The sequence below is a fragment of the Vanessa atalanta genome, chromosome 3 (assembly GCF_905147765.1).
Source record: "Vanessa atalanta chromosome 3, ilVanAtal1.2, whole genome shotgun sequence".
Taxonomy (NCBI): domain Eukaryota; kingdom Metazoa; phylum Arthropoda; class Insecta; order Lepidoptera; family Nymphalidae; genus Vanessa; species Vanessa atalanta.
The window spans coordinates 2,362,387-2,378,929 of record NC_061873.1 but is presented as its reverse complement, the minus strand read 5'-3'; the positions used below and the strand labels follow the sequence as shown (position 1 = coordinate 2,378,929).

At 31.4% G+C, this 16,543-nt stretch overlaps 1 protein-coding gene across 4 annotated transcripts in view; it reads right to left on the bottom strand.

The window, feature by feature from the left end:
• LOC125077080 (protein spire) overlaps positions 1–16,543 on the bottom strand; it is a 145,228-nt gene that overhangs the window by 106,554 nt on the left and 22,131 nt on the right. For all 4 annotated transcript variants that reach the window (XM_047688874.1, XM_047688875.1, XM_047688877.1 and 1 more), the window contains exon 2: positions 2,310–2,347. In XM_047688874.1, coding sequence (XP_047544830.1) covers positions 2,310–2,347 — 38 coding nt within the window. The remainder of the gene's footprint in view (positions 1–2,309; positions 2,348–16,543) is intronic.

Here is a 16,543-nt window from a genome sequence, read left to right as displayed (position 1 = left end):
AATATAAATAAAATCATGATTTTTATGTTATTTCATAAATAAACGCGTTGCTATACGACTATCACAGCCTGTAGGAAGTTAATGTTACTGTACTAGTCCTCCTAAACTTATATCCGATCATCAAAACTAACTTCATGGAATATTAGTTAATAAGAATAATATGATATATGACAGAGAAACATTAATTTCCGACATTTGGCATACGAAAGAAATTAAAAATCGAACCCCTCTCGAATCATTTAATAACAACACTTAACAAACTATAAATTAAACGAATTAAAAATGAAACAAGACTTAAATCGTAACGGAATGCAGTGCTGAAACACCGATCAGTACAGGCAGTAAATCTTGGGATGTAACCCGCACGGATCGGGTGGTCGAAACATAAATTTCGATTACGAGCTCTCGATAACCGGAGCAAAAATAAACTAACAATTCACAATTATTTAATCATTCTATCGTTTCCACGTCGTCAAACTGACACTACATTTTATTATTAGAATTTACGGTAGAGGCTTTGAATTTTAGATTATAAGATTAACCGACGACGCTGTATAAAATAACTTTTCATTTATTTTAACGTTAGAAATATCAAGTTTGTCAAATACCTGTCTTTTAAGTGGATCTAAGAATAACTATGAAGGATATATACAGAGAAAGTTAAAGTATTTGTATCATACATACATTACATACATTAGCAGCCTGTAAATTTCCCATTGCTGAGCTAAGGCTCTCCCTTTGAGGAGAAGATTAGAATTTGGTAACGTATTCAATTAATCTTGCTGTTGTAAAAGGAAAGCGAAAAAAATATTTTCGACTGAATACTAATAATAGTTGTTTCAAGATTTTTTAATATCTCAGTTGTCACGATTTTGCTTGATAATCGCACAAAATAAAAACAGTGATCACGACTTTTAATTTGAAAATAAACAGAAGCTACTCGGACAATAGCTAGTCAAGTGTACAAAGTTTAATTTCTTTATCTTCAATTTTAGAAGATTAGATAATGATGAAGTACAGGGCTTGGTGATCACGGCGACCTAATTATTTTATCTGATGTCATTTTAAAAAACCGTACCTTTATTTAATCTTATATTCGGATGGAGTATAATTCTATTTAATACATTAAATTTTACAGGCCCTGCTGGGGAGCTCTGGAAATCTCTGATCAGAGAAAACAGGTCCCTTCTGTTTCTTTTCCTGATTTATTTAATAATTCTTGTTAAATTTCTCTAAATTTACTTTTATCTGTTTTTTGTTACGACACTTAAAGTCCTATCTTCTTCGTTCGAATGTCAAATCAATTATGACAGAAAGAGACAAATGTTTAATTATTAAATATTCATTAAACAACATGTTATATATAAATAAATACAACTTAGTATTATATAAAAACTAATTTCGAAATACGATTGATCCACATTTGAATAACATTTTACAGCGACAGAGTCACCTATTTTATTCCAATTCGTATGAGTTTCGCTAAAGTTCTCGGAATTTCATTTCGCAAATAAACCCTGAAAAGCCAAATAAAGGCTTCCAACTAAGACCTTGTATGCGGACAAAATGGTAATACGCGGTGGGACGAACAACTCAACTTAGAACCTTTTTAGAATACCGACAATCATAAGCAAGATCTACAGTTATATACACCATTTTTGTTTTACTCATGACTTGGTACTTTTTTTTTATTTCTTTGTCGGGCTCGTAAAAGTGCCACCTGATGTTACGCGGTGGTAACCATAGACATTGGTACAGTCAGAAATATTATTAATCATTCCTCATAACAATTAAGATGTTAAGTCCCTGTAGTTACATTGGCTCAAACACCCTTAAATCGGAACACAACAATACTAAGTATTAAAAATGTGTTCTGCATTTATATTATTTATATTAAAATTGTTACCACATATTCTTATTCTGCGCTAATATTCAAAGGTTCAGCTTCTTCACTTATTATTTACTAGCTGAAACTGCGCTACCCGCGCGAAATTTATAATACACAAAACTCCAACCCCCATTTTACCCAATAAGGAACCTACTTGCCAAATTTTAAGTTTGTAAGTCTTGTAGTTTCTGAGATTTCGTGATTAACCAGTGAGTGGTATTTCGCTATATACGTACATATATATAACATTTGATTATATTAAAATTCTAATATGTATTCACTGGTACAAAATATCAGTATTACTAAATGTATTAAGGTATAAATTACATACCATATTATAATTATATTAATTGATCACCCGTGCGAAGCCAGGTTAGATCGCTAATCCTTAAATAAAATTACATATATACGGTAACCTTACCTCGTTTTCTGATTTAACTTTTTCTCTGCTGCTGTCATCTGAAACAAAATAAAATAAATTAAAAATGATTGCCGCACAGTCTATACTAATATTATTAATGCGAAAGTAACGCCGACTGTCCATCTGTTACTCTTTCACGGTAAATTGAATTCGATGAAACTTACGACATAGGCTACTTTTCTTACGGCTATCACTTGCCAACCAAGCCAAGCCCTCGGCGAAAACTAGTTATATTTTAAGCCGTACATAGGAAATAGAAAAATCTTTCAATTTTCTTTTCAGTTATTGCATATATCACAATAGCAAATTAAATCATTACTTCAGACTATGCTAATTTCGCCTATTGTTCACGGTGAATTTATCTTGCAAAATATAAGATTGTTATGTATACGTATATTGTTTCTAAAATAACCGCGTTACAGTCTAGTAACTAGAGAATCTTGAAAAGTATTACTTGTGAGTTTCTTCCGAGGTTGAAGACCTTTTAGGAGACAATTTCATGGTGGTACCTGTACCTATATTTATGTGTAATTGGGAAAAATCTAGCGTTTGAAACGGTTATTTATTACGTCTCGCTAACGATTCGTCGCTAATAAGCAAAAATAATGACTTTAGTCTTAATCATAAACCGAAAATGTATTTTATTTAAGATAGCGGGACTATTGCGAAAGACGGATGACTGGAAGCTTTGGCCCTTTAAGAGAAGCCTATGTCCAGCGCGGACTGCGATAGGCTGAGCAAAATTAATGTATAGTGTACATAGAATTAGGTTAACCATTTTACCGTTTCATTAAACTTAAAGCTAGATCACCAGATCGAAACGTGGATTCTACTAAGAAAATTCGGCAAAAACTAAGTGTTTTTTTTTTACTAGTTAAATACATAAATTAACTATTACAATACGCGCAAACTAAGGTAATAACCATAAATATCGCTCAAAAGAAAGATAATCGAGTTTTTACACAACTATAACCGCGTAATATGCAAATTCACGTTTCGAACCCACACTTTATCTGCACAACCACTCGTGACTAATTTCTGACCGGTAATATTTAATCATCAGTATTGTAATTTTAAAGTATATTAAACAAAAATATATCATACGAATTTAACGATACATTTTCGTAAGAGTGTGATATTTTAGTGTTAAAAAATACCCTGTCCTTCGAATTTTAAATTTATACTAACAGGAAGAGAGCTAAAAGTCGGTATTTGTATAAACACTTAATAACACTTATAAATGGTGTTGTTAATTATTATAATTTGAATTAGTTAGAGCGTTTATTATTTAAATCGCGTCTAAAATCAATAAACCAAGCACATTAATTCGTACAAGATTATATTGATTAAAAAATAATCACTGATTTTAACGCAGGCTATAAAACGTAATTGTAAGTCGTAACATGTACTGAAATTAATATTAATAAAATATAACGGTACAGTTTCTTGCCGGTTCTTATCGTTAGCTGCACGTTTAATTGGCATTATACGAGTAGACTTGTAATCTTAAAATTTAGAAGTGCTCAGAGACTACTTGAATAAATTATATTCTAATTTTGTATCGTAACACTATCTATCAATCTGTTTGTCTGTTACGCTTCCACGGCTAAACCACTGAACCGAATTCAACCAACTTTTGGTAAGAAGTAAGCTAAAACCACAAGAAAGGACCTTACTAGGCTTTTTTATACCTAAAATCTATACTCGCCCCGCACGAGAAAACGATGGGCGAAGCCGCCGTGAAAACTATTAAATAGATATTTTTTTTATTATTATTTAAATTTCAACGGCTCAACTGAAAAAGCCATTTCGCCACAAACAAAGCCAGCCGAGCGAAGTAAGGCGAGGACTCACATGCGCAAATACCGCGGTTTATTTAACAGTGACACGATATTCGCAAGTGCGTTCACCCTTGCGGACGCGTGACATAACCATCTCGCCATAACGCTACATATGAGCGAATTTACTGTTTCACACTGTGATTTACTCGAAAAAACATGTTAATATAACCAGAGCACTCAAAAAATTTAAATTATATAAAAAAAAAAATGTGTACAACTGTATCTAAATGGAAACCCGTTTCGAAATAAATTTCATACATATTTTATAATTATACATTGTAATGTTGTATGTATTTTTCTATTTCGGTAATTTAAAGTTCGATGCACTGACGTTCCTATTTCTGACTTCGAAATAACGAGTATTTGATAGAAGTCTCGTACATTAAAACACATCATTAATTCTTCTTTTCACCCACACATCTACACCAGCCTCTTCAAAGTCGAGTCATACTTCACAAGAACAAACAGGATGACCCTTGCGATTACAACTGTCTGCTGTCTCAACGAGGAGAAAATAATGCAGCTAATCTTTGGATACTCTGCTCAAAGTAACAATGACTTAACAACCCATTGAATAACTTTACGATATATTTAACATTACTATTAATAATTAATATGATTATTTTATAATTTAAATACAACATATATTACAATTATACAATCATTGAAATAAAAATATTTTATATATATATATATAATTTTTTGTTCCAAATTAATTCAAATATCGATCTCTGCGTTGTCAACGTCGAACATAAATTAATTATTGCAGTTATATTATTAAAATCTTGCCTTTTATTACTTTCGACTTCATCTCCTACACTATAATACTGACAAATCACGACTAACATATTGATATATCTCTTTCTGTATATTAAGGTGACTTCCTATCACACCAACACTATAAATAAAATAATACTGCATATTGATATCATCGATACTTTTTTTTAAATATAATTTAATAAGTTAAATACAATATATTAATACATATAAATAAGAAATATTTACCTTAAGACCTTTATAGTTGTAGCGAGAAGCGCAAACATACACGAAGCGCAGAGATTGTACTGCGCTATTATGGTTCGTAAAATTGTATTATGAGAATTATTTTTTATATTAACAAATAATATTCAAAGATACTCAACAATATTACTACTTTTAATAACCGGTCAAGACAATAAGGCTAGTGCCTTCGTAATTTAAGATGTTATTTAATGTTCGCAACTAGCGTTTATGGGAGTCGGTATCCTGTGGTGAGATTATACCACCGTGCAGGTTATAGGTGGTAATTATGGAACCGTACTGATGTAATTTTAGCGAGACGTAACGATAATTTACATACATGTACGATATCTGTGTTAACATCATTAAGTGGAGGCGAGGTAGCAAGATAATTATTATAGAAATACCATTTTATTTCGTTCGATTTCTTTAGTTACATATGTCATGGTCGGTTGCTAACATAAATGTTATACATGCTTGGTGGTAGGGCTTTGTAGAAGTTGGTCTGGGTAGGTACCACCCAACTAACAAATATTCCACCCCTAAACAGCAATAATTAGTATTAGTATTGTGATCGACTGTGAGTGAAGACATTTTGAATTAACAAATAAATTTTGACATGTCTGTCGGCGGTAGTGAATTGCCATCGGGTGGTCCGTTTGCCATATATACCTGATCCATAAACATCCAATTGACGAATAGGATATTATGACGTCACGGTTATTAAAAATACTTAGTCTATATCTTTATCTGGTATCATTGATTTGACATACGAAAGAAGAAGACCAATAATTAATTAACAAAACACCCCTTAGTAATATTTATGGGTGAGGCCATTATTCATTTTCAATAACTGATTACGTTCAACAACACTCGTCTTTCCAAGTGTGCCGTCGTGTCTCGAGCAAACTGCTCTTATCTTTAGTCTAATTTAAACAGCTCAATGCACAACTTTACCTTGATGATAACTTATCTTATTCATCTGTGTTTATATGCACTGTTTTGCAATCTCATTTGCAAACAGTATTCAACGAAATGGGTTAGGTTAGTTATTAAACTGCCAAAATACCTCATACACATAAATATCTGTTCCACCTAGGAATTGTTTAACGTTAATTTAGTAAATATAATAAAATATATTTTTATTTCATAAACTGCCCGGAACACACGCTATAACGTACACGACAGCTTAAGAACGCCACACGTCTTTAATAAATAATAACTGTATACATAACAATACTATATAAATAAATTATTTAAAAACACGCAGATATGTATCAAAGAGATATATGAGAAAAGAAAATTAGGCGAGTATAAAAAAATGGTATGTATGCAATAAATATATTAAATGCCAAAAACAGAGAGAGCTACTAAAAAAACAAATTCAATTTTTAAGTTTAGCACGGAGTAGGTATAAGCCGTCAGTGGAAAAGAAGAAGAGCTGAAACGCCAAAATTGTGGTTTTGGGAAATGAGACTTTAAGTTAAAACTTTGAATCCCATTTCCCAAACGTACGATTTGGCGTCTCGGCGTTGCATTGACGATATAATATACTAGAAGCTTCCCATGTATACAAATTTACATTAAACGTTACAGCACCACCTTAGTGAGGCGTATATATGTTATATAGTCCATAAACAGACTATCTAACTATAAAATATGTTCTCAAATCAAACAAACAAACTCATCAGCTTTATAATATGGTTAAAGCATGAGCTAAAAATATTGTGGTTTCAGGTTTCGGCTAGAAGTAGCTGAACGTGTTTGATAAAACAAACAGAGGTAATTTTCATTGTTCCGATCTCACGTTTCACTAATTCACGTGATCCTGACATTGAACCTTCACAACAATACGGCTATTGGAGCGCCCGAAATAATAACCGCAGTGCTATAAAACAATATAAACAATTATACAACACGTTCTAATTACGAATTAATAATATCGCTAAGACTTGGCTTTGCTTTATTCTTTTTTACTAACTTTAAAAAAAAAAAGTAGAAGCAATGCCGTAAATTAATTAAGAAATTACTAATATTCCTATTTACCTCTCCTTTTTAGCTTATCACTTGTGTTACGAGTGGGTACGATAATAGCCACAGGGGTCAGAGTCGATCCTGCGACTTTTTACATCGCTAGGCGGCCCGTAAACTATTGCGATATTGACGCTTTAGTGTTTATATTTTATCACGTCTGTGAAGAGATCATTGTGGAACTTGCATTTGTTGAGTAAAAACTTGTCACATGAATTTGTATGATCTCTAAACCTTCGCAATTGAAGGGGAGGTGGCCTTAGCCCGGCTGTGGGAAATTTACAAGTTTTTCCCTTTTTTTATTTACAATGATTAGTAAACCTTTTGGTGTAAAGAGTAATGTTTAGTTTGATTAGAATGTAATGTTACATAAATTAATTGTGAAAATTAACAACAATTTTAACTTTTTTACAAGTGCAAACTGCTCAGATTGTATAAAATAGTAGATGGAGCGTTCGAGATATTACAGCAATATAACACAAGGCGAAGATGAAATCAAAAGCGAATGCAGGTGCAAGTGCAGTCGTACGTTTAGTAATTAACATATTGTTAATATGTTAATAATTAGGTAAGTAATGTGACAGCATGTTTGACGTTTGTTTTTTAAAGACTGGTTAGTTATATGACTCCCCTCCACCTGGTTGTATGTGGTAGTGGAGTCCAAATACGAAAACGGCCAGTTCAGTCAGAGAGAGAGTCAGAGATTAACAAAAAGACGAATAGACGATTTAATAAGACTCGATCGATAAGAATTTGCGTTTCCTTTTGATTAAGTATTCGCATTTGTTCCTTCTCTTTATTTTTCGAAGCGCTCCATCTGTGTTTTCTTTTTATAATCTGTGGCCAAAAGATAGAAACATAAACAAGTAAAAATACGTGTTAGAACAACGATACAGTACTTCTGATATATATCACTGTTTATGTTTTGCAACAGCTGAAAAGTTTGTTATTCCTAAATAATATAGCGTTTTTTGTTTCACCATATGACCTAATTTCACCCGATTCTGTTGATAAGATAGCTAATGATGTTTACTTTGAGGGCGGACACGCAAGGCTACGGCGACCTTGCTACTAATGTTTTATTAAAATAATAAAATGTCCTCTTGACCGAGTTCCGGCTATAAAATTATATTTGGTGGTAGGGTTTTGGTGTAGGGCAAGCCCGTCTGGGTACCACTCAACATATATCAGAGTTGACTTCCAGGCAAGAGACATAACATATATTTATAATTGTATTTAACTAACATGACTGTATTTTTAGATGTTGAAAAAGAGTAACTACTGAGTTTCTTGTCGATTCTTCTCAGTAGAATCATTCTGAACCGGTGGTAGCTTTACTTAAAATAGTTTGTTAAATGACGATTCAAAAGTGCTTGTCAAAGCCTACTTGAATAAAGTATATTTTGATGTTGATATTTTTGATATCCTACTAAACAGTTACAACACCATACTTAATAAAAAACTGTAATATCAATTTGAATTCAGACATACAAAAATCAAATGAATGCTCAGTCTGTGCACATACAATATATAATTCTTAAAATCAATTACAATTATCTTCTTGATACACAATCAAATAAATTCACGTATAAATTTCACTTTTCCGCGTATCAATCCGTTCTCTAGCGCGCCGGTAAAACGGTTATCAGTTAATTACTGCAAGATAAGATTGGAAAAATATTCGGCAATAATTATAACATAATTTTTTATAAAGGACTACTACATACTGATTACTATCAATAATTTTAATTACAGACAAATCACAACGTCGTTTACTCCTCTAAGAAACCATATGTACTAACAACAAAAAAATTCAAAGCGCCAACTTTTTACTAGTAAAACAGTAACCGCGTATAATGAACCCTTTCGATATCAAATACAATTTGTCAAACATTTGTAACTATTTGTCCAATGAATACACTTCTATTGAATTAAATAGTCTCATTAAATAATATCATGAAATTTCTCTGAAAAGATTTTAATCATACATTCTTAATAGACAAAGAATGTTACAGTTCATTGTGCGATCACTTCGCACACACCACGTATGTCTGCGCTATGTTGATAAAAATTCCTGTATAAATAAGTTCACTTTGAACGTTCAAGCGATGAACGAAAATTGTCCATATGAAAAAATTCAAATTGAAAAATGTACTGAAACCAATTCTTAAAACGTAGATGTATTAAAATTCCATCGTTTAGTTTAAAAGGAACAAGAAGTGCAATGACACTTGTCTATCTGCATGTTTTTATTTACACGAGAAAAGCTACAGACTTAGGTATGTTTAAAATATATTTTCTCATAGAAAATAGCTACCATATCTGTGTCGTAGTCAACGATGTTAATTCCTCAGCGGTAGCAGAAGCCTCGAAAGTTAATTCTAATGTGACAGCGAGTGAGGTATATAGGCCGCCCGGGGCTCGTGCTTTCTAGTTATCTAGAGGAAAGCTGCCTAGCGATAAAATTGCGCTTGTTGTGGTTGCGGATAAAACAAATTTAATGACTCTTACAAGTGTACGCGGGCGGCTAAATCAGAAACTACTGCATATTTTTATCCAAAATTGCTTTTAAAAATCTTTAAAAATACAAAATCAATACAAATATCTACATTATTTAATTTATGACAAAAATTTTAAACAAAAAAAATGTTTTGACGCTGCCGATAGTGACGCTAATAAGAATCAAATTCTGGGAAGCAATTACAAACTGGTCCCTGTTTTCACATTTTCATACATTAACCGTATCGTATTCAATATTCAAATTAGACGACACGATACTCATCATTGAACAGTGAACAAACTAATACGTAGTTTCAAAACATGATTATACCCACTCGCATTGACGGATAATTTTCTAATTATAATATTTTATTTATCATAATACAGCTCGTTAATTACTAATATTCTGTTCGAATATTCTTGAATAATAACAATACGTAATACGTGATCAAACCTTAACTTAATTTATTAAAATTAATGTTAGCTTATCCCTTATATTACACAAGCAGAAAAGTTGTCTAGGAAATAAAAAAAAGATCGCAATGAATGAAGACGAAAAATATTAATCGAATTCGAGTAGCGATATTTTAAGGCTCGTAATATTTATGATTTTGCAACAGAAACACAGTGAATTGGAAAAGAGCTTGTAATTTATCAACGACGGCGACCGCTCCATTTGCTATTACGTTAACAAGAGTTGGGATAAGTCACGAAAAACTAACGCCCGAAGCGATCGTGTGCAATTTCAAAACTATAGCATTATGTCGTATCAAATTGTTTAAAAATTACTTCTGGTTTCTCATAGGCTATGACTCCTGTTATCAAATAATTAGTCTGCTGTTTCCCGTCCAAATATACGTATAAATGGAATTTCTAATTAAACTTTTGTAAACTATAAAAAACCAAAACACCGTGTATAAAAATGATAGCCTGGAGTGGGATTCTGTATGAATTCACTTCGTATCTCATTCGTGAAATGAAACCCAATGCACCACCAACCTTGGGAGCTAAGATGTTAGGCCCCTTGTGCCTGAAGTTACACTGGCTACCCAACCTTGAAACCGAACACAATACTAAGTATTGCTGTTTGGCGATAGAATATCTAATGAGTGAGTGCACAAAGCCCTACCAACAAGTAAAGCTGTTGGACAACTGTTGGATTCAAATATCGCAGAACCGAAATAATCAAAAACAAAAACCAAAAATAAAATTTCTCAGACCAAGGTGTGTCGGAGGTTTAATTATGAGGTATGAGGTTTAATCATACACTCATTTTAGACCCTTAGTCTTTTGCCATAACGTCACTAGATATCTATTATTATAAAAGTCTGTTCTAATTTAAATCTTTTTCCAAGGTAAATCTAGTTAATAATTTATTTTTTAATATTTTTTGATAATATCAAAATAACTTTTAAAATATATAAGACAGAGAGGTGCAATTTAAAAAAAAAAATCTTTTATTTCGATTGTCTTTTATTTCGGAAGTAATTTTAATTTTTTTTAAATTAGCAAATATATCATTGAGCAGCTTCATAACTAACAAGAATTGTTTCAGATTCAAATCGGTTAAAGCAACTGTTTTGAGTCTCTTTTTCTCTGTGTGTGCGTGTGTGTGTGTGTATATATTTAAAAACAATAGGTTGATATTATAACTGCAGACGTAAAACGGGAAGTTGATAATGGGTTTGGACTTCAATTATTTTTATAACCATAATTTCATAACACTAAAATGTTAATAAACAATCATTTCTGAACACTAAAATGGTTGCACTTGATATTAATCCACGACACTAGAACATCATTCACGGTGCAATCTCAATGAGTAAGGCTTTTCACATCACTGATAAGATAGTCACCAGGAACTGATTACTCAATAAACACTGTTTATTTTATTACTGTACGAGACAGAAACTTTAGAAATTGAAACAGTGCGTTTCAATCAAATAAAACGTTTCTATTGGACGATTTCGATATTATTGATAGAAAGAAAAACGATCTTAATGTATTTAATCATTGTAGGATTAAATAATCGATTTTAATTTGACACTAATACGATTGATTTAGATTTTACAACGAGCTGCGCATGCGACGCATATATAAGAAGAATCAACTGTCAATTTTAACAATTCTCTATTCGTATCTTTTCGTTCGAGTCCCTATTGACAGTAAAACATTCCAAACAAAAAGCTGAAAACCATTAATATGATTTCATGCTAAACATACTCAGGAGATAAGCTTATACATTATGCTCAAGATATTTGGTCGCTGTGTTGATAATTACTACAGATGAACATTAAAAATGTTTACCCTTAACAACATTGTAAGATGAACTTGAGTCCTAAAATTAAAAAAAAAGTCTGACCTATTCGACTCTGTTACATATTTATATTTGTTAAATCATCGTTTCCTCACCACGTTCCTACTTGTATTGTGTTCATACATTATGAAGGCAATATCTAGTGTTTCTACTCGAAATTTTGTCATGTTAGATTTACACGTCACTGAACCATCTCGGCACTTATAAATCAGCGTTAACAAATATTGCATAATTTGTTTATGTATTTATTAGCTACAACATTCGATTAGAAAAAGGGGCCTCCGATTTGTAATAAACACGCTGAGTTCACTGATAATATACTTAATGCTTATCAGGCAAATTTATTTATAATCATTACATTTTCACACGATAAATTAATGCCATATTGACATTAAACTGACACGACTGACGCGATAAAGTTATTTTCATAATATAATAAATGCGAAAGTCTGTCTCTCTCTAGTCGCCGAATAACGACTGAGGCGGTGAAACGATTGTAATAAAATTTCAAGACATTGATGGAGTTCGGATGTTTACAGTGAAAATAAAAATCGATCAACGATTCATTTTTTTTTATACAATACCCAAATACCTAGGAATGCGTCCATATTTCAAAAGGAAAATTTAAAACAAGAATTTCAAAAGACGCCGTCAAAAAATTAAACCAACTAATTGGTGCACATATTTACATGACTGATGAAAATCAAAGGTCAATGTTAATTTTATCTTGCCATTGAAAAATTTCCGACTCGACTTTACTCTATCAGAGAACGAGACATCATATGAAAACTAGATAAAATGAACGAATGATGAACTATAACCTTTAAATCGCGAGTGTCTTGATCGTAATTACTTCTAAATAAAATAAAAAAAAAAAAACTTAAGAAAATATATGTTACGATTACCGGTGAAATAAAGATTACAAATGCCTTTAAACCTTAAATCAAACTATTCTTTATTCAAGTAGGCTCTTAATTTAAAAATAACATGATTTACAAGATTAAATAAATAAAAAAGTATCACGTATAACTTCTGAATGTAGATTCAAGACGGCAAGACATTCAAAAGTTACTATTTACATCCAACAAAAAAAATATATACACTAGTATATAAAAAAACTTAAAAAAAAAAACGGAATATTAATATTAAACTAAATATAATATAATTGAAAGTTTTAAATACGCTCCCATTCTTTATAGTGACTTAATGTTTATCATCTTCCAAGTTGCGTGAAAGCGAGATCGTTGCGAAAAAACGTCACGACACGAATCCAACTCATATTGTAGTCAGTTAAAAAAACCGCTAAATAACTTATAATAACCGTTTAGAAAGTATTATTAACATTAGCGAGGTCAAGAGTTCGCGATCGCTCGGTATCTGAAGCTGCCGTGCCAATAGTCGCTTTGTGGATCTTATATTAGTTTCTGCACGCAAATATTATAACTTCATTAATATTTGTATTATATAACAAAGATAAACATCGTTTAATAAAATTAAATTTCTTCTTTTTAAAAATATATTTATTTAAAATAACAAAATTATGCAGACAGTGATTGAAAATATCTTATAATTCTGCATTTTTAATTTTATAACGCTCATGTTATCACTTTTAGTTTTACAGGCGAGGTGGCCTAAGACACTCTTCACGCGTGAATTTTAATTCTCAACCAAGATTGTGGATTTTAATTCGGGCAAATTTTACTATGGTATCATGCGACTAATTTGCGGTTATAATTCATCTCGTGGTGAGCGATGAAGAAAAGCAGCATGTGTCGAATGAAATTGTGCCACTTATGTATCCACGAATCCGCTTTGGAAAAGCTTGATGGCATAAACTCTAACTCTTCTCCTAAGACTTACCAACGTTGGGACAAACCTGCTTACAACTATCGAATCCCACTTTTCGAATAAACATAAATCATAATATGTTTGTAAAAAGTGTCCATACCTACATCCTCAGTTTTTAAATATAAGTGAGTCTATTTGAATCATCGCATTGTTTCACCAAAACCATTAATTGTATTGCAAAATACACAGCCTTAGAAAGTGAGATCATTGTAAATCATTTTTAATGGATGAGGAGTAGGTACTGGTTGAACAATTTCGCCCATTACACAGAAATGGTCTATGTCGGTCATAATTTGAGACGCGATAAGCCAAATTCAGTTATGGCTAGTACGAACAATGGGTCGTGAATGAAAAAAATGGCATATAATTTAGTTTCGACATTCGACCGTACTTCGATCACACTGTGATTACTTTCAATGGTTGACTCCAAATGACCTGTCTTGAGCCGTAACACAATATGAATTTGCCAAAAGATATAAATCACGTCACCGCAACGAGAGCAAACGAAAATTACTTCGAACCTTAACGAGTTCGATTTTTTATAGCAAGAAAGTATCAAGAAACACAGCACCAACAGATCGCTTGGTGGTAAGTGGTACGCTTAGCTCATAAAAACGAGAACTGTTAAAAGTGTTCCTTCCAACGTCAAAGCGCCGCCAACTATGGGATCTAAGTAAGATAAATCTCTAGTGACTGTAATTACACTTGCTAACAGTCTTGAAGCCGTAACGGCAAATTACAAAGTATTACAATTTTATGGAAGAATAAGGTGGTACCCAGACCCAAACAAAGCTAAACCGCTAGAAAGGTACAATCAATGCTTTTACTATTGGTATTATCTTTTAAGTTAAAGTCGTTGTTAAGTAAGCGAATTAAAAAAATACATATAAATACTTATACTTATTATATGTTAAAGGACACGGATCCTTAGTCTGTGGAGATTTAAAAATAAATAACAAAGAAAAATAATCGAATTAATGTGTCGGATGTATTCAATTGCAATCATTAAGATTTTAGATAAATCAAGTATTGTTAACTGGAACTTCTGGAACAAAGAATAGTGTAGTCAGTCAGTCTGTTTATAAGAAGAACGTTTATAACTCTAACGATTCCTTAATGACGAGGAAAATATCTTGCCCTATCAAGATACTCAGCAGATGTATTAAACAACGAAATCGAAGGAATTGAAATAATTAATAATAACAATAAAAAATCAAAAAAATATGAAGTAAAATAAAAAAAATAGTGTTACGTTTTTATATTAAATATCTTTTTCTTATAAATACAACAATATATAGCAACGATGTATTAGTATAAACATATACTCCTTCCTATACAGCACGATATGCGCCTGTCAAAAATAATATATTTTTTATAATATTAAAAAACAGAAAAATCGAAACAATAAAAATACTTGTTATTGTAGCGGTATTTTAAATATATTTGGCCTTATCCACGTCTGATGAAAACACAATCATAAAATAAACTTTTATAATGATTTGCTAATTAATAAGCATATATTTTAAAACGAGTTACATTCAAATCAACAATATGAATGTTAAAATATAAATATTTTACGAATGTTTAAATTTAAATAGCAATTTAAGATTTATTAATACATTTAGAAATCAGGTTTGGTTTCGCTCTTAAATTCCTAGCGAATATAGATTGCCTTTCAACAAAAAATTGATTAATTGGAAAACGGATTGTGTTTAATAAAAACTAGATAATCATATATATTATATAAATCATGGGCACTGATCTATATTATACTTACATTACAAAGCAGTAAGTATTATTTGTACATATGTCTGAACGCATAAGTACAAGAAATTCCAGCACGACTAAAAAAAATGAATTATGTCTTGTTCATTGAGGAAGGTTATATATTTCAACCCTTTGGAATCACTTACCATTAACGTCAAATTTTCTGGGAAATAATTAATTGATAATCGGCTGTATATGTGTGAACTTAAATATTATAATTATACAATTATGAAAATAGAAAAAAGTTATTTGTCTCATCAAAGACTGAGAGAAAACTATCGGCACTTTCGTGAAACTACTAGCAATAATATTGTCATATTTATACTATAAAGAAGGCAGTTTCGTTGATTGTTTGATATTTCTGGATATTAAAAGATTACGTTTACTGTATGATAGCTTTCAGTCAAAAAATAAGCTACCATAAAAAAATTGTATCAATCAATAATCATTAAAATACATAATAACATCGTAATACATACGTGTGCGAGTTACTCAGTAAGACACCATACAAATTAATCATTTTTAAAATAGATGTACGCTGCTCTGACATAGAAAGGCTTTCTATTTAATTATTATCTAACGGCAAACAGTTACCTCAAAGATGATCCGAAGACATTCCAAACGGTCGCTCTCCTATCTGAAGTCGAAAAGAATAAAAACAACATCAGTTGATTCGCTTAAGATTCAAGATTAACTAAGCAATCTATTCACAAAAAAAAATGTTATCAAACCCAGAATAACAGTACCTCAAAGGCATCCTAAGCATGACTTTTCAAAGTATTGTCCAACATTTGAGATACAAAGTTATGTGAGAATTAAATTTATATAATATGTCCTGCCTGAAATATAACAAGGCCTTTTTTTCATATAATCTAATCTATTTTATAAAAAATAATTTGAATTTATTTATTATAAATAGGGATATTTTATTA